The sequence below is a fragment of the Tupaia chinensis genome, unplaced genomic scaffold (genome assembly GCF_000334495.1).
Source record: "Tupaia chinensis unplaced genomic scaffold, TupChi_1.0 Scaffold000234_1, whole genome shotgun sequence".
In the NCBI taxonomy this organism is placed as follows: Eukaryota; Metazoa; Chordata; class Mammalia; order Scandentia; family Tupaiidae; genus Tupaia; species Tupaia belangeri.
In genome coordinates, this window is record NW_006159712.1 from 3,340,804 (window position 1) to 3,360,537 (window position 19,734).

The 19,734-nt window shown below is 42.9% G+C and overlaps 1 protein-coding gene across 1 annotated transcript in view; it reads right to left on the reverse strand.

The window, feature by feature from the left end:
• The window catches only part of WWC1 (WW and C2 domain containing 1), an 83,165-nt gene that overhangs the window by 56,292 nt on the left and 7,139 nt on the right, over positions 1 to 19,734 (reverse strand). The window contains exons 3-5 of the mRNA XM_014587757.1: positions 14,017 to 14,220; positions 5,969 to 6,045; positions 4,628 to 4,707 (exon numbers count right to left, since the gene is read on the reverse strand). Coding sequence (XP_014443243.1) covers positions 4,628 to 4,707; positions 5,969 to 6,045; positions 14,017 to 14,220 — 361 coding nt within the window. The remainder of the gene's footprint in view (positions 1 to 4,627; positions 4,708 to 5,968; positions 6,046 to 14,016; positions 14,221 to 19,734) is intronic.

Genomic DNA, 19,734 nt, shown 5'->3' on the forward strand with positions numbered 1-19,734 from the left:
CGGTCTTCCCTTGGGGGGGGGGGGGGGGGGTTTAGAAAACAAAACAAACAACCTAAGAGTCTTGTGGAGTTCTCTGAAGGTCAGACCAAAGCAGAGATGACTGATGGGGTCCTGAGCCCCGGGAGAAAGAGGGCAATGGTGTGGAAAAGGTTCAGAAGGCAGAGAAACATTTTCACTCCAGTTTCACCAAAGACCAGGCCTGAGGTCTCAGTCCATGGTGGCAAAAAGGAAGTTTTACAGTCTGAAGGAACACCACAAACCCATTATTTCAGAACTAGAAACTGCTCACAGGCATTCCTTTCTGGTTTCCTGGAAGAGGACAAATTATCCTGGGCTAAAAATAAACTGGGGGGAATCACTGGGCAGGAGCAGGTTTTCATCCTGGTCTCATGGTCTGTGCTGTGGAGCAGAGGAGAGGGGAGGCAGGTGCTTGGCCTCAACACGGACTCCCCCTGTGGTTCCTTGGCCTCCATGAGGGAAAACAAAGCCCCATTTATGCCTCCCCACTAAAAATAGCCTGTCTATTCCTTTCGAGGACTTGGGCTTGGGCAAGCCTGCCAGGTCGGCTAAGATGGGACTCAAATTTAGCCTAAAAAATTAGTCTATGGGATTTCCCCCAGGAGAGTCTTGCTGAAGCAGCTCGGTGGGAAGGAGGCTCCCCCAGAGCAAGTGTCTGGAGGGGAGGTGGCTCTGCCCCAGATGGGGTGTGGGGTCCAGGAGAGACACTGCCTGAGGATGCCCAGCTGTCTTCTGCTAACAGGGCAAGAATGGCAGAGTCCCCAGCAGGACGGGACAGAGGCGATTTGTCTACTGGGCCTCAAACAGCCTCTACCTGATTCCTTCAAGGGCCTTAGCAACCCGGGCTCTGGAATTCGGCTCCACAGCAGCCCTGAGAGTACGCTCTTGGGATGAAGCTGGGGCGGGGAGGGGCTGGAGGGAGAACAAATGGTCGCCATTATGCACGTGGTGAATGCATCTTTTAACATTTCGTCAAGGGAAAAGAAAAGTGTGTGTGTGTGAGAAAGAAAATGTCTGTGTGTGTATGTGTGTGGGGGTGGATGGCTTGTGTTTGAGGATTTCCAAGTCATGCAGCTGTCCCTTGTCTCAGGCTTCCAGAGAGTCACATGCCTGGAATCCACAGACAAGCCGGGCAGAGTTTTGACAGAGCCCACACCTCCTGGTCTTGTCCAGACAGCTCCTACCTGGGCACATGGGCTGTGGGGACATGCAGGAAGAGGCTGCATCTCCCCACCCATGAGCTGCCAAGTCTCGACTCTCAACTGTTTCTGTTCACAAGCGCTCAAGGGAACTGACCGGCCAAAGCCCAAAGCTTTCATCTTGATTTTTCTATTGACATATCCCTCAGTCCTCAGCAAACATTTTTTTCTCTTTTCTTTCCAAACTAGGGGTGCTGTTGATGAAGCGAACAAATGGCTTTGCAGCACTGAGTAGCTGCTCAGCAAATCTTGGCCCGCATAATCCCAGCCGTGATGGTTAACACAGCGGCTCCTGGGAAACAACACACAGAGCTGTATCTTACTTGGCTGCAGATCAGCCTCTAAAAGTGAAAATTACATTTGGTCAAAGTTATCCTGGCAACTCAACTCCTCAGTCGCTCCTTACATGAGAGTTTTACCTTCCCACATAGTTTACAAAGATGGAAATGACTGGACTGTCCTCGTCTAGACTCTAAAAAGGATTCCAAGGGAGACAGAAAAGAGCCTTATGTTTTCTGGGTATGAGGAGGGTGGTTATCTGGGATGCTAGAATAATACTGGTAAGAGAGGCATTGAGACATGGGCTTCGAAATCTAACAGTGTGGGTTTTAGTCCCAGCTCTGACACTTGCTAGCTCCACGGTCCTGGGCGAATTTTCAACTGTTACCGTTCTCATCTATGAAAGGGGGCAGAACAAACACACCTCTAGAAAGGGACAAAGATAGGCACAGCAGGTGGTGTGGTGGTTAAGGTACTGGATACCACACGGCCGACTCCACAGTTAGATTCTTGGACCTGATGGTAAAAAACATGCCGGACACGTGTGCTTGTGTGCCCAAAATTCCGAGAAGAGAATGGAGGACAAGGGACTGCAGTATGGCCATCCTCCCTGGGGAGGGAGAGAGGGGGTGATTTCTCACTTCTTCTCTCTCTCTGTCTCTGTTCATCTCTAAAATGTGGGATCTGGCGAGCCCACAACCCTCATGGCAAAAATCTTTAAACAAACAAACAAACAAACAAATAATAAATAAATAAATGGGGGTGTTGGTTAAGGAGAATGAAATGAGGTCCTGGTATGAAGAGCCTCCTTGGCTAGGCCTCTAGCCCTGGGCAGATGTACAGTTCATCTGCGTTCCCTTCCCGAATCTAAGCAGGCAGCTAGAGGTCACCACCCCACCCTAATCTCAACAAGCACTTTCTACATGCCAGGTTCTGTCGTGCACTTGACATGGGGTTTATCAACTTAATCTTCACAACCATTAGTTTTTTCAGACAAAGAAATCGAAGCTCAGAGGGACTGAGTCATTTTCCCAAGGTTCTTGGGAACTTGGATTTGAACCTGGGGTCATTTGCCTCTTGAGGCAACGTTCCCAGCCCTCTACGCTAAGGTGTACATAAAACAGGTGGCTTCTTCCGCTTTGGATGAGCAGGCTTCCAGCTAGGGAGTGTGGGCAGACAGAGCTGCAAGAGTCTTATCTGGGCCAGAAATCAAACATGGGGCAGAGAGAGGGGAGAAGAACAGAGGCTTGTCTCTGGGGTTTCAGCTTCAGTTTACCAAGGACAGGAATTTTCACTGCTGCTAAGGGTGACAAAGTGGTAAAACAGGTTTGGGGTGGCTCTGAGAATAATGGCAAGTGCTCTAACCAGGAGCTCTCTTGAGGATTGTGGGATCCCAGAGGAGGGGAGGGCAAGATGATGCAGGAGTGAGCAACTCTAAAACTATGTGCAAGGGAGGACTGAGGCTATTACTTTAACAGATCAAAAACAGGGATTGTCTAACCTTGCCTCCTGCCCTGAACTGTCCTTGGCACCACTGAAGCTTGCCAAGATGGTCCCTGGCTCCAATGAGTTTAGAATCTGTTTGGGAGGCAGGATTGGCACATGTGTGCATGTGCATCACACATGTAACAGTTATGTAAACAGATATATGACATCACTTAGTGATTTGTAGAACAAAAAAAATGTGTAATATAGTCTTTTTTTTTTTTTTTTAGTTTTTTTGTGATAGGGCATGTGTACTCGCCAGAGAAAGACAGTGAGAAAGAAAGTTCACCCCTCAGGGGGTTGTCCACACTGCGGTCCCTTCTCCTCCATTCTCCCCGCCGGGGTTTATAGACATATGCACTCGCCAGAAAGACAGAGACAGAGAGACAGAAAGCGAGAAATCACCCCCCAGGGGGGGATGGCCATGCCGCAATCCCTTCTCTTCTATTTTCCTCTCGGGATCTTGGGCACACATGCACACGAGCCCAGTGTGAGTTTAAGCCACTGGGTCTGGGACTCAAATTGTGGTTGACTACATGGGAGTCCAATGACATAGCCATTACACCAACTGCTAGTGTCCCAGTATGATTATTAAGCTGCTGGGCCCAGGACTCCAATCGCAGTCAGCCATGTGGGAGTCCAGTGTCTTAACTACTATGTCACCTGCTGACCCCAAGCCATACTTTCTTAGATCATGTTTTGTGCTGGATTCATGACAGCTCATCCCAGATGGTGAGGGTTAGGAGAGAAGATGCGCATAAGAACCAGCTGGCTCCCTAACTGGTAGCTACAATTCCCTTAATTAGTAGGGCTTGGGCGTGGAGACAGGCACCCAAGGGCTCAGGGCTGTGGCCACAGGATAGGAGAAGTGGCTTTTAGGTGCAGAGATGAAGAAAAGGTATAGTCAGAAAGAGAGAAAATCAAGCGACTATGGCAACAGCCATCTGCAGAGGTGTGGCCTCCCTGGCAGTCTAAGGGAGACTTGAACCACAGTAGGCCATGCGGGAGTCCAGTGCCTTAACAACCATGTCATCTGTTGACCTCAAATGAGTTTCTTGGATAGGGTAGGTGCTCAACAAATCATGGCTAGTATAATCATTATTGTGACAATGAACACATTTGCTCTTGTGAAACAAAAGAGCTCTCACTTGGCTGCAAGTAAGCTTCTAAGTAAAAATTACATTTGCTCAGTTACCCTGAAAAGTTCTTAAGTTACTCATAAAGGAGAACACACATAATATCACGCATACTTTTCTAGTAATCGGTGGCTGGAAGAGACCATTGTTCCTTCACTGGAGCTCAGAAGTGGCCACTCATTTTCAGGGGCCACGGGGAAAGGCGGTTTGTTTCGTTTGTGTGCACGTAAGACCCTACCGGATCTACTAGAAGAGACACACACAGGAACGCTCAGTAATACTTATTTCTGTGACTGAAGAGTGAAACGGACCTTAATGACTTCAGGAGTTCAGAGGACAAAGAGACCTCCCTTTCCTCTTTCCAAGCCCCCCCACTGGGCATGCAGCATCTTCAGTAAATGCCAGGGGAACAGAACTGGAATGGAGTGACAGAGCCACCTTTCGAGGAGAGAGGCCAGAGGTGGTCCTGGGAGAGGGACTCCACTGCTTTGCAGGGCAGGGTGGACTTACTTCTTCAGGGTCTGGAAGCCACGCTCTTTGAACTGCAGCTCATGCTGCAGGTGAACCATCTCTCTCTTCAGTTTGTTGACCTGAGGGCAGAAGACAACAATGGGGCTGGGTCAGAGGCTGCCTTGTCCTGAAAGAGGAACCCAGAGCCCTCCAATGCTCCTGTACAATGACTCGAGTCAACATCCGTGAGCCCACTAGCCAAAACAGCCTTTCCTCACCGATGCTGGTCTTAGGTCTGCAGCTGCGCATTCAGTCAGCATCCCGACCAGTTTTCCTAAGGTCGCACCTAGCTAGGCCTTGCTCCAAGGAAACAGGAAGCAGAGAACTACTGACCTGGGAAAGAGCTAGGCCTTCCCACTTCTGAGCTGTGTGATCTCTCTCACGGTATCGTACCATTGTGAGCCTCCCTGTCCTGTTTGGATGGATGAGGATAATGGCAGTCTCTAGGGTCGTGTGTGACTTTGGGCAGACAAGGGATGAGAGAGGCAACTGTGGGAACCTTAGAGGTAAGAGGTGCCCTGGGAGTCAGGCCTTTCAGCCTTCACTGTATTATGAATGTTTTAATATGTTAACACTGAGCCTATATTTCAGCATACAAACGAAAGATGAAATTCTAGAGGCCACAAGGTGGCATAGTGGTTAAGGTGCTGGACTCCAACGTGCCCGACCATGGCTCAAGTCCTGGACCCAGTGGCTTGAAACTCACACTGGGTGTGTGTGCGGAAATGCCCAAAATCCCTAGAGGAGAATGAAGGAGAAGAAACTGTGGCATGGCCATTCCCCATTGGGGATGGGGGGAGGGTGATTTCTTGCTTTCTGTCTCTGTCTCTTGGGTGAGCACATGCACCCTTTAGCAAAAATCTCCTTTAAGAAAGATGAGTTTCCATTACCCCTTTAGATAGAGTATACTTCCCTAGGGTACCAGTCCCTACTACTCCCTTCTGCCTCACCCCAACATCACTTTCTCCATTTGTGTTTTCTTGCAGGTATCTGCATTTGTAGAAATGACTTGGGGTTTAATTCAACCAGTGTTCAAAATACTGACTTTACCACGAGCAAGTCACTTAACTACTGGTCTTAGTCACCTTGTCAGCAGATGAGGAATACTAATACCTATCCCCCAAGGTAATCATGAGTTAATAAGGTAATGCAGATTACGCGGTAGTAGCGCGTCTGGTACAGGGAGTGCATGTGAAACGGTAGCTTCCGTCCATCATATTATCACCACTTCTGAAGTATTAGAGCCTTGTTAGCACTGGCCGCCATAGCCAGGCCGAGACACCTGCACTGGCCTCGGGGCGGGGGGCGGGCCCATTCACGACACAGATGAAGAAGCCCTACCCGGGATTTTGCAGTGGCAATTTCAGCTTTTAAGATCTCCGGGTCATACTTAGAGCTGGATGATGAACCAGAAACCACTGTAAGTAAAAAAGAAAAAAAAAAAAAAAAAAAAGAACTTCAGTAGAAGAAACAACATTCCAGCAGAGGTGGTTTATTTGGCCATCTAAATGAACCCAGACAGAGGAGTATTAAGGAACAACTGAGTGTCCAGCAAAGGGGAATGCGTTAATAAATAAGGTACATGGGTAAAATAGGGGACACATGATTTCCCCAATTTATAATGATGGTACAGGAAAATATTGAATGATGGGGGGAAATGTCTCAAACTTACTGTTACATAAAAACAAGCTTAAAAAAATGTAAAGAATAATTTATATTTGGTAAATATACACAGATGACAAATATAGACACACACATACACATCTAAAAAAAGACCAGAAATATACCAAAAAGATAACACTGATTTCTAGAGAGATGATGAATATTAATTCAGGAATATTAATTTTCATCCCTACGTTTTTCTGTATTTTCCATTTTCTCTCATGAACTTCCTATAATTAGAAAAATTACAAAATTACAAAAATTACAATAAATTCATACAAAACACAATAAAATTATTCTACTTTATAATATTAATGAGCCTTTGAAAAGAAAAATAAATTATCCATAACCCTATGATCCTGATCTTTTGCCCAAGTTGCTGTCTAATGTTTATCTATGATTCTATCGTGTAGCTATAATCTTACTGTACCTTTAAAACAGAATTTACTTATTTCTTGAAAATGGATGTTAAGGCTTATGAAGGTGAACAGAACCCAGTAAAATATACTTTAAGTAAGGAAAATGAGACAATGGGAAAATAAGGGCAACAAGGCAAAAACAAAAAAAGAAGCATGAGGTTAGGGCATAGCACAACCTGGCTCTGAGCTTCCTAGCTGGTCATGTGAAGTGGGAAAAAGAGCCGGACCTCAGACTTGTGGTGTCCTGCAGGCAAAAGCGGTCCCACTATTCAGAACAGGATAGTTGTTCCTGGGCAGCCTGAGAGCTGTTTCTCTGGGGAGTCCTTGGTCACATGGCTTCAGCAGTTTCTCCATTTCCCCTTCCCACTTACCGTCACCCGAACACCCTGCCTGTTCACATGTGGATTCCCGCTAAGATCTGGATTTTTCTGAGGATACAGAAGCTTTATTTGAAGGTTGCTGACAATTTTCAGTGTCTGGAAGTGACAGTCATGAGGGGATGCTGTTCTTTGGATTTGGTTAAAATAGTTTAATAGGCCTTCTGATAAGACATGAGCAAAGTCAGAAGGGAAAGTCTGAGAAAGAGAAAAACTTCCGGAACATAAAAGATGTTTTGCATCACATGCAATGTTCTGTTTCCACTGAGTCGGATGATGACAGTGATGAAGGCCAGGGTTTACCAGAAGACACGCATGTGGGCAACATGCAGGTGCAGATGGCCTTGTCACCCTGGTCTAGAGCATGGAACAGGGACTCTAGGGACAGAGAGGTGTACTTTCCGTGCTGGAGTTTTCATTCCTTGTCTTTTTTTTTTTTTTTTTTAAGAATTATTTTTTTTACTTATTTCCATTTGACGAGAGAGAGAGAGAGAGAGAGAGAGAGAGAGAGAGGTGAGAAAGCAAGGCGCCAGGTCCGGGACTCAAATCGCGCTTGGCCATCTGAGAGTCCAGTGCCCTTAACTACCACGCCACCTGCTGGCCCCTCACCCTTTGTCTTCTAATTTCTCTGGTCTTCGTTGGACTTGCAGGTTTCAAGGTGAGACCTGGCTGAAAACATTGCTGGGGACATCACCTTAAGTACCATTTTCTAACAGAATTTTAAGGTTGTTAACACTAATTGTTACCCACTGATCAATAGTAAGACCATGATGAAAATAAAAGAGAAATTTTCTCTGAGCAAACAAGTTGAGGACACACACAGAAAGGGAGGCACCTGTTCCCTGAGCACCCTGCCCTGCCCACCACCTTGCTCATCAGCTGTGCCACTGGACAAGGTTCTACACCTGGGGCAACATCACAGTGAGCGCGGCAGCTGGATCCCACATGGTCAACTGCATGATTTGTGTCCTTGATCTTGTGACTGGAAAAATACACCAGGTGTATGTACATGTATGCCCAAAATGTGGACAGGAGAATGAAGGAGAAGGGACTGTGGTGCGGGTGCGGTCATCCCCCATGGGAGGTGTTTTCTCACTTTCTTTTGCTCTATCTCTCCAACATGTGCGCCCGGCCTACAGTAAAATTTTTAAAAAAGGGGCGGGCAGGTGGAATGGTGGTTAAGGGTGCTGGATTTCCACACGGCAGACTGTGGTTCAAGGCCCAGGCCTAGTGACTTGCTTTCTCATTCCCCTCTTCCACTCTGTCCCTCTCTGGTCAAATTAAAATAAATAAATAAAGTTACATGGGGAAAAAAAAAGGAACACACTCATGTAATTAGCATTTCAATTAAGAAACAGATCATCAGCCTCCCTTCTGTGTCTGAATCTCATCACTACTCTCAACCAAAGGAATTTTATATTTGAACAGGAATTTAAAGACTTACAAGTCTTATCCCTTTTATAAAAATAGTTTTTCATTTTTAGTTTTTATTAAAGTTATATATGAACACAGCTTAACAGTCTAACATAATACAAAGTTGGCTATAAAAAAGGACAATTCACAGGTTCATAACTCACACCCTGAAAGAGAACCACTTTCAATGTGGTCAGCCAATTTCTTAGTTATCTACCTAATGTCTCTAATATGCAAGTATTACTGCCTTTTTTAAAAAATTTATTTAATTTTGCCAGGGGCATGTGCATCAGAGAAAAAGACAGACAGCATGGAGGTAGTCACACCATGATCCCTTCTCTTCTATTTCTCGCTCCTTTCAGGATTTTGGATATGCCCACACATGTGCGTGGCATGTTTTTATCCCAGCCACTGGGTCTAGAAATGTGCAGTAAGCTATGTGGAACCACAGCCTAAACCAGCACCCCACAGGCAGGCTAGCCTTGTATTGCCGCTCTTTTATCTTTTTAGAATTAGGGTTTTTTCCCCCCCTCTTTTCTCCCTAATAGAGGGAGATTTACAATAGGCTTACATTCCTTTCCCTGCTTCTTCATTACACATATGCACACCCTCTTACCTCTCTATTTTCCTAAAAGATATAGCATACTTTAGTGAAAGCAATCTCTCACGTTTGCATAATTTTTACTCTGTGAACACTATTTGGGGACAGAGTTAGCTAGCCAACATTACTTACTTTTTTTCCCCCTCTTGAGTTAATAATTGTCATTTTAATGTTTGCTCAGCTTCTACAAACTTATCGCAAATTCAACCTCAGACTCTGCCAGTTAATTAAATCTCCTCTTTTAGAGTTCAGACCAGTATACATCCTGCCAGCTCTTTGGATACCTCTCACCCAGGCTTCTGCCCTACTTCAGTGGGAGTTAGCTGCTTTTGAGAGCCCTCGTCATGTTATTATGGGTGCCCTTGCCTCTATTCTCTTTCCTGAATACCATGTCTCTCTCCTTATTGTCTATTCTCTCAGTTTAGTAGACCATCACCTACTTTTGGTAGCTTCCTAGAAGGAAATAAACTTTTAAAAATTTTGCATGTCTAAAAATATATTTACTGTTATACTTGATTAAAGGTAGTTTTGTTGGGTATAGAATTCTAGATCAGAAATTGTTTTCCTTAAGATTTTGAAGGCATTGAGACATTCTCTTTTAGGCTTCTAGTGTTACTGATGAGAAATCCGGAGCTATTCTTAGTCTTGATCATTTCTATGTGACCTGACTTTTCTCTAAAAGCTTTCAGGATCTTGAACTGTTCCCACTGTTTGAAGCTTCACAATGATATATCTTGGTGTGAGTTTACTTTTATCTGTTGTGTTGGATATTCAGTGAACCTGCTCAGTCTAAAAACTCTTCTCCTTTAGTTCTGGGAAATTTTTCTGAATTATTTTATTGATGTTTCTTCCCCTCTGTTTCCACTGCCCTACATGGAACTTACCCCTCAGACAGTGAATTTGCTGACCTGGTGCTCTACTATTTTTCTCTCTTATTTTTAAATTTCATTCTCTCTCTCTTTTTTTAACCTTTAAAATTTTAGATTTCCTTGGTTTTATTTTCCAGTCTTCCTGTGGACTTATCATCTACCATCATACTTTAATTTCCAAAGGCAATTTTGTTCTCTTAAGGTTATTATTATTATTTTTTGTAAAACACAGTACCTTGATTTTGTTTCATGGCTATGTTGCTTCTCTTGATGTTTTGTTCCCCATGCAATCTCCCCTTCATTGTGTGCTGAGTTTTGTCCCTACTTTTCCTGTTAAAGGCTTCCCTGAGATGTCTGGGAGCTGTACACTCACATTTAAGAGTGAGGCCTAAAAAGCTGATTGGAGTAGAGCTTGCAGACTATGGGTTGCATGATTCACAATGTGTCTGAATGGTTTCATCCAGGAATACTCAATGTCAATGCCTTTACATCTTTTTTTTCTTTATATCTCTTTTTTCCTGGTCAGATTTCCCAGATATTTTCTATTACTCAACCTAGAGGGCTGTCTTAAAACCCTGTATGTCCCATGTTCACTTAATCACTGTGTTTCCATTATGGTCACCCTGGCTTTGATTTCCTCTGGTATCTCTGGTCCAGAGATTCTGTTTTACCTTCTCCAAAAAGTGATCTTCCAGTCTTTAGCCATGTTGGAGATGGGCAGTTGCTTGGCTATACTAATTTGGGAAGAGAATCTGATGTTCTAACCATCTTAGAAGCAGTTTTCATCTTTATAATTATCAATATTTTTATCAAATGTCAAATAACTATCAAATAATTATCTTTATTTGAGACTTGCTTCACTTTACTCCCACTTCCAGAGATAGCTGTTGCCACCAATTCCCAAGGCTTGTGCAAATGCTCTATGTAGATTACAGTTTTGTCGGGTCCATTTTCTCTTTGGTCTACCAAGTAGGTTGTCAACTGTGTGTCTGCGCTCTGTCTTCCACGTCTATCAGTGCTTTTTCTTCTCCAATTCTCCCTGTCCTCATATACATAAACCTTAAAACAAACTAACTCCAAACTCTTATCTCTTAGTTTCAGGAGAGAGTAAAGTCAGGTGGATGGTTCAACTCACATTTTTAACTGCAAGGCTCCCAGTGATTTAATTATTTATTTATTTATTTATTTGGAGAGGTAGTTTCGCTATAGGGCGCGTGCGCTCGCCAGACAGACAGAGAGAGACATAGAGACAGAAAGCGAGAAATCACCCCCCAGAGGGGATGACCACACCGCAATCCCTTCTACTCCATTTTCCTCTCGGGATCTTGGGCATGCATGCACACGCGCCCGGCGTGAGTTCTAAGTCACCAGGTCCAGGACGCGAACCGCGGTCGACTACATGGGAGTCCAGCGACATAGTCATTATGCTAACTGCTGGTTCCCTCCAGTGATTTATTTTTTAAGTGAGAACGAAACCAAGGCCTAAAGAGAAGAAGGAGTGTGGGGAGGTCTCGAAGAACACCACTGTTCTGAATCCTCCCTTTTGAGAGGATGGGATGAATCAAGTGTAGCCTAAGAACTTCTGTATTTGACTGGCTGAGTTGGATTAAATTAACACAATTGGTGTTGAGGTCAGATGCACCTGTGTGTAAATGTTAGCTCTGCCACTTTTACTAGCTACTGCCTCCTTTCAGGGCCTCAGTTTCCTTGTCTTTGGAATTGGGACATTGTCTGGCAGGACTGTGTATGTGAGTGAATGGGGAGCTTACTCATGCAGAGAGCCTAGCATATTATTCTCCAGGCATACAGTAGGTGCACATTAAATGGTAGTACTTTGATCCTTCCCCAGAGAGCTATAGGTTACACTGGAGAGTTGACAACAGATTCCATCCCCAAGGCAGGGCCCTACCCGCCAAGGCCAGTTCGCAAAAGTGGCACAAGCCCTGGCAGGCCATCTGAGTTAAAGGAGAGGCATGTGATTTCACCAATCTGTCATGCCAGAGAGCTCGACTTGGAAGGCAAATCTGACTTGTAAAACCCAGGAGAAGAGTCACAGTGAAGCTTGGGCCAAGTTTCATTTAACTGAGAAGTTTGGGCTGGGCACTCCCCAGTCCCTGGCTCATTTGTATTTTAGACCCCTTTGTCTAAAATGACCTCAGTCCCTTCAGATGGAAGAACTTTAACATTTAGAATAGTGTCTTTGAGACTGGTGTAGCTCTTACAAGTGTCTAGAAATCATATGACAAGGCTAAGGAACTGTATGATTTATTTCCAACTTTTGATCGTACACTTATCAATTCCAAGGATCTGTTAAAATGCCTTGTCATTTACAATGTCAATGAGTAGTCATAATAATTTTTATTATTTAATGAGAGCTTAAGAATCTGACAAGTACTTTACATTTGTTAACTAATTTAAGCCCCATCATGCTCCTATGAAGTTCGTACTTTTTTTTTTTTTAAATGTCAGGAGGTGTATGAATGCACATGCAAAAAATGGGGGAAGTAGGGAGAACATCACTCCCCAGCCCCAAGGAAGCCCAGTCATGCCACAACCCTTATTCTTTCAATTCTTTATCCCACATGTGCATGGATGACTTCAAGCCAGTAAGGTCAAGACTCAAACCCTGGTTGTCCATATGGAATCCGCAGAGCTTAATAGCTTTGATATGGGGCCAACCCATCTTTATTATTATTTTTGATCATACTATTTATTATTAGATAAATGTCACAGACAAAGGAAACTGAGGCACTGAATTGGCATAATTTGGGCAAGGTTATACTGCTAATCATTTGCATACCCAGCCAGCCTGGCTCCAGAATACACACTCTCAAAATATTATGTAATGTGTATACTGTTAATAAAAGTATTTATTGAGCCAACAATGTGTTCTAAGGAAATTATGCCAGATGTTTTACATAGACCAATACTTTTAAACTAGCGATAATTTTGCCTCCCTGGGGCACATTTGTCTATGTCTGTAGATATTTTTGGCTATTACACCTCTGGGTTGCATGTGCTACTAGCATTTAGTGGGTACAGACTAGGGATGCTGCTAAACATCCTATAAACTACAGGACAGCCCACACAATGAAGATTTGCCCAACCCCAAAAGTACAGAGGTTAAGAAATCTTGACAAGAATCTGCAAGATTAAGGCACAGTAAGTATTTTCACAATTAAACATAAAGATGCTGGGACTTAAAGAGGTGAAGTATGGAACCAGCAGTTAGCATAATGGCTATGTCGCTGGACTCCCACGTAGTCAACCGTGGTTCATGTCCTGGACCTGGTGGCTTAGAACTCACGCCGGGCATGTGTGCATGCATGCCCAAGATCCCGAGAAGAGAATGGAGGAGAAGGGATTGCGGCGTGACCATCCCCCCTGGGGGGTGATTTCTCGCTTTCTGTCTCTATGTCTCTCTTTGTCTGTCTGGCGAGTGCACACGCCCTATAGCGAAAACCTCTCAAAAAGAGGTGAAGTATGTTCCCCAAATGAACACTGTAATGCTGGAATGAAGACCTGAGCAGAGGCCTTCTGGCTTCAGAATATAATGACTGCTACCGTCCACTAAAGCACTTGTTGTGGAATGCTTCATTTTACACTGTTTGACTCTTTTTCTCACTTGACTTTTAATTTTAGAAACTATATCTACAGACAGACTGAAAGAATAATATATATTACTGTGAATGTACTATTATCAATTACTATCATCTACCTCTAGAACTTTATCATTTCCTCCCCAAATGAAATCTTGTACTCATTGAACAAGAACTTCTCACTCCCCCTAGCCACCAATGAGTTTTAAACAAATAGATATGTAATCTAACTTAGGTGGTCACCAATGAAATAGAATACAAACAGTATATTAATTATTGCAAGGTACAAGTAGGAACAGCAAGAGCAGCAGAGAGGATGGTGGTTTGGACATAGAGTATAGATGAAGAAAATTGGCCAGTTTTGAGAAGCACTCAGAAGGACAATCAGCAGGACTCAGTGTGGCTATTCACTACTGGTATTGGTGGGGGTGGTGGTAGGAGGTACTCACAGCTGACCTGGGAGCCAAGCTTGTGCTCCCAGACGGCATGCAGCTGCTGATACTCCTGCTGTGCGAGCTCCAGGCGCTGTTGCTTCACTTGGTAGATCTCCTTTTGTGCACTCAAGGCCTCCTGGGCCACCACCAGATAATCCTTCAGCATATGTTCTTGCTCTCGTCGCCATTGTACTCTAGGATCCTCAATCTGAGTAGTTTCTGGAACAGACCCCAGAGACCCCAGGTCAGCACTTCACAAATATCTGTTGGGGAGTGATCTGTGGAATCCACTAGCAGAAAACAAAACAGCATATGAAAAATGGCAATAAATGTAAATGAGTTAAAATCACTAAATGACACAGATTTTCCATTTAAATTAGTACAACAAATACAAAATAACTAGGATCATTTTCGAAACCCCAGGTCAATCTCTAAGAACAGTCAGAAAAAGAAGAATGTTTGAGTTCTAATCTATTAGACAAAGAGGCCCAAAGTTATTTGTTTTGGAGAAATGTAAAGAAAAGAAAAATAACTTACATTTCAGAGGATATGGAAAAATAGGCACCCCACACTCTGCTGGAAATTAGAACAGCCTTACCAGAGGACTATCTGACCATACAAATTAAGAGCCTTAAAATATTAATACCCTTTAATCAATAACTCCCTCATAGTAATTTATTATAAAAAATAATAAAAATTCAGGTAAAGATGTATTTGTATAGGGAACCTGCAACAGTTAGCGTAATGGCTATGTCGCTGGACTCCCACGTAGTCGACCGCGGTTCGCGTCCTGGACCCGGTGGCTTAAAACTCACACCGGGCGCGTGTGCGTCCGTGCCCAAGATCCCGAGAGGAGAATGGAGGAGAAGGGATTGCGGCGTGACCATCCCCCCTGGGGGGTGATTTCTCGCTTTCTGTCTCTAATGTCTCTCTCTGTCTGTCTGGCGAGCGCACGCGCCCTATAGCAAAAATCTCTCCAAAAAAAAAAAGAGATGTATTTGTATAAAGCCACAATAATAATAATAATAAATAGAAAACAATTGCATATTTAATGTTTATTCTTTGGTAAACAATGTCCTTTAAATTTTGTACTTCCTCAACCTTACATTAACAGACTTATAAAATAGCCTCTATTACTATCCCCATTTTACAAGAGAAAATTGTGGCATAGGGAGGTTAAGTAACTTGCTTAAGATCACACAGGAAATTACTCCTCAAGTAAGTAGGTTATATTTACATAATGCACTATTATGGAATCATTAAAAATAAAGTCTTTGGGACCAGCAGATGGCATAGTGGTTTTGTCACTGGACTCCCACATGGCCAACTGCAATTCGAGTCCTGAACCCAGTGGCTTCACAGGTCACACCAGTCTCATGTGCATGAGTGACTAAGATCCTAAGAGGAGAATGGAGAAGGGATTGTGGTGTGGTCATCCCCCCTAGGGGGTTATTTCTCACTTCATGTCACTCTCTTTCTCTCTCTGTGAGTATATGTGCCCTAAAAACAAACAAACAAAAATAAAACAAAGAAAACCTCTAAAAATTTTTTTCTCTGAAGAAAAATTAGTAATATGAAAATATATTTATCATATAAAAGTGAGTGAAAATGTGGGTTGCAAAATGAATAATTTTGTATTTATCAAAATAAATATGTACACTCTCAAAAAGATTGGAGGAAAACAGTAAACTATCAATAACCAAGAGGGTGGTAGGACATTTATTTTTCATCGTTCTTCATTTTTAAATTATGTCTTCAATAAACATGTACAAATAATGATCTGAAAAATATAAAATGACAGATATTTTAAAAATGCAGCTGAGCAGATGTGAAAGAGGTCAAAGCAATGTCAAAGAATCAATGGCCATAGTCTGTCAACTCTTCAGTCACTGGCCAGTTGTTGAGTAGGATTAGGGGTGACCAACAAGCCAGAAATTGTATAGTCATGGTCATGTGGTAAATCCAGCCTGCAGGAAGGCTCTGCTTAGCCCAAATAGTAGTATATAGTATTATAGTATATAGTCTAGATTTATAGTATATAGTTAATTTTGTATTAACTACTATTATGTAAAAATGAAGACATTCATTCATTAAAGGATTAACTAGTGGTATGTAAAAATGAAGACATTCATTCATTAAATTCTTGTTTCATCACTTTCTTGGTTATTTAGAAGATCCTGCCACCTTGGTCCACAATTTGCCACAAACTCAGCACTCCATTCATCACAACTTGGTCAGCTTCACTTATTTATGTCATGAGGCTAGCCATTGGGGACATTTGAGGTTGTACCTCCTAATCTAGGCCATTCAGCTGTTATTCCCCTGGAGCAGATCCAAGGAGCATTTCCAATGGAAAAAGATCAAAGAAGGAGAGTTGGTATGCTACAATGAGCAAACAGCTTAACCTCTCTGAGTCTACTCTGTCTGTTAGAGGATACTGGGCCCTGCATCATTGCTTCCCAGGAAACTGTAAGCACTTGTGCCCAGGTAAAACAACAACTGATGATGAAATCACAGCCACGACTGTTGCCTAGGACCAGTGAATAGAAATTCTTTAAGTTTTTCCTCCTTCCTTCTGAAGACTGCTGACCAGAGCCAAAAATTTTTTTTCTCTGAAGAAAGCTTTACATCCCTTCTCCAAAGCAAGAGGGAGAGCGTTTATAAGGCTGGACTGAAGGAAAGGCTTCCTGCTGTGACGCCTATCTCCCATGGCAGTTGTGGAACCCCTCAGGGTTAGGGGCTTGCAGATTCTGCCCAGGGACTAGCCCTGAGCCTACAGGCTACAGGAAAGAGGCCCAGGCTGTCTTGGCTAAGGTGGAGATGTTTATTATTATTATTATTATTTTAAATTATTTATTTATTATTATTATTTTCTAATTTGCTATGGGGCATGTGAACTCACCAGAGAGAGACAGAGAGAAAGAAAGAAAGAGGGAAAGTGAAAAAGTAAGCTGCCTGGTCCAGACCTCAAACTGTGGTTGGCCATGTGGGAGTCTAGCATCTTAACCATCACATCACTTTCTGACTCCCTGGAGATGTTTTTTAAAAGTTTATAAGTTTTTAAATTTTACTTTTTCATTGAAAAATTAAGAAATTCAAAAAAGAAAGAAGGATTTGTAAAACCATTACAAATTTATAAAATAAATGAGAGTTTCCATCTCTCCAGTCCCACTCCCCAGCGGTAACTGCTGGTAGGAGTCTCGCACACTAGATATCACTTTCTGACTCCCTGGAGATGTTTTTTAAAAGTTTATAAGTTTTTAAATTTTACTTTTTCATTGAAAAATTAAGAAATTCAAAAAAGAAAGAAGGATTTGTAAAACCATTACAAATTTATAAAATAAATGAGAGTTTCCATCTCTCCAGTCCCACTCCCCAGCGGTAACTGCTGGTAGGAGTCTCGCACACTAGATATTAACCTTCGACTGCATACAAACCTTTGTTTACATATACGTCACTTACACAAAGGTATTTAATTTTGAGATTTTATTTTTATTTTTATTTTTTGCCATAGAACAGACGCACTCGCTGAGAGACAGAGAGACACAGAGAGAGAGACAGACAGACAGACAGGCAGAAAGCTAGAAATCACCCAGGGGCATAGTTAGGCCACAGTCCACTCTCCTCTCAGGATTTTGGGCACACGTACATGCATCTGGCATGAGTTTCAAGTTGCTGGGTCCAGGACTTGAACTATGGTCAGTCAAGTGGGAGTCCAGTGCCTTAAGCACTATATTAACTGCTGACCCCCAAAGTCATTTTTAATGACTCATGGACCATGTCATAGATGAGGATATTTCAGAAAGTTTATGGAAAAATAGAATTAAAATTTAAGTTTATTTATTTTTTGAGAGAGACTTTTGCTATAGAGCACATGTGCTCACCAGGGAAACAGAGCAAGACAACAAAAGAGAAGGTGAGAAATCATCCACCAGTGGTGATAGCCATGCCACAATCTCTTCTCCTCCATTCTCCTCCCAAGATTTTGGGCACACATGCACACATGTCCGGTATGAGCTTCAAGCCTCCAAGTCTGGAAACTGAACAATGGCCAGCCATTTGGGAATCTGGCACGTTAACCACTACACCACCTATTGGCCCTATGAGCTTATTTTGGTACAACAAATTTTAGAAATCCATGCAGAGTGGTTTTTTAATATAATACATTTTTTTGTGAACTTTTTGAAGACCCTACACGGATTGGTCTAAAACTTCATCTCCAGTGATCTATCGTGTGAGTCTTTCCATAGAAGCACATAATCTTCTGAATGGCTGTATTACAGTCTATGATACAGTATTAGGTTTATCTAAGCAAACCTCTCTGCTGAGAAGCATGTGAATTGTTTTCAGTTCTTTTACTATCACAAACACTGTAGTAAGGGTTCTTAAAAATAAACTTCTAGGGACCAGCAGTTGGCATAATGGCTATATCCCTGGACTTCCATGTAGTCAACCACGGTTTGAGTCCCAGACCCGGTGGCTTAAACTCATGCTGGGCACGTGTACGTGCGTGCCCAAGATCCTGAGAGGAGAATGGAGGAGAAGGGATTGTGGCGTGGCCATCCCCCTGGTGAGCATACATGCTCTATAGCAAAGTGGCCACCCCCCTGGTGAGCATACATGCCCTATAGCAAAAACCTCCCCCAAAAAAAAAAAAAAAAAAAAGAAAAGATAAGATAAGAAAAGAAAAAACATACTTCTGTAAACTTGTGCTAATTCTGTAGGATAGATTTGTTTTTAATTGTCATTCCTGGTTTACATATATTCACTGGACATCTTTGTGGGACACAAAACATACACAGTGTAAAATAATCAAATCAAGGATACAGACCCATCAACTTATTCAATCTTGAACATTATGTGGTATGCATTTGATGAGTTTTGCTAGTTTTTGGTTCTTTGGAAAGCATCTTTATTGAACTGTCGGTGATAGCCCCCACTCTGCTATAGCCCACAGCTCCATCACGTATTCCAGACGTGTACATGCATTCCCGTGCCCATTGTAAAGGACGAACTACTGGGTCTGAGGGTACATAATTGAAAACTTTAATAGATTTCATTTAATCTTCCAATGATTTCTGCTCATTTCTAGTCACCAAAAAAATTCAACAAACAAAAAAACCAATGAGCCTATAAGAGCGACTTTTCTCACAGATTCTTGGTGAAACTGCATTTCTTTAAAAAAAAAAAAAGAAAAGAAAAGTGAGTGCCTCATTTAGTGGTTTTGGGTCTTTACTGCACATAAGAATCAGCTGAGGAGCTTCAAAAACCAAAAACATAAAAAGGCAGAAACCTGTCCCAGATTGCTTAAATCAGAATTTCCAGGAATGGAGCCTGGGAATGGGCAATTTCAAAAGCTTCTCCATGTGACTCTGATGTGTAAAAGTAGCTGAGAACCCCCGAAGGCAGGTTAGAAAAACCTGGGGAAATTTTAAAATTCCTGATGCCCAGGTCCTACCTGTGGACCAATGATAATACATCAGATTCTCTGTGAGTGGGAACAAAGCGATGGTGATTTACACAGCTCCTCGGATAATCCTAGTGCCATCACGGTGAGAACTGGGGTCTACGAGATGACGACACGGATGGCCCAAGTGACCACTGAGGCCAGCAGGCCAGGCTGGTGGGAGTAACACTGAGCTTCAGATGGACTCATCTGCTCCAGGGCTGGCTGGGATGCTGGGCCCTCACCAAGTGCCCAGGGTCACACCGGATAGGTCTTCCCAGTGGAAC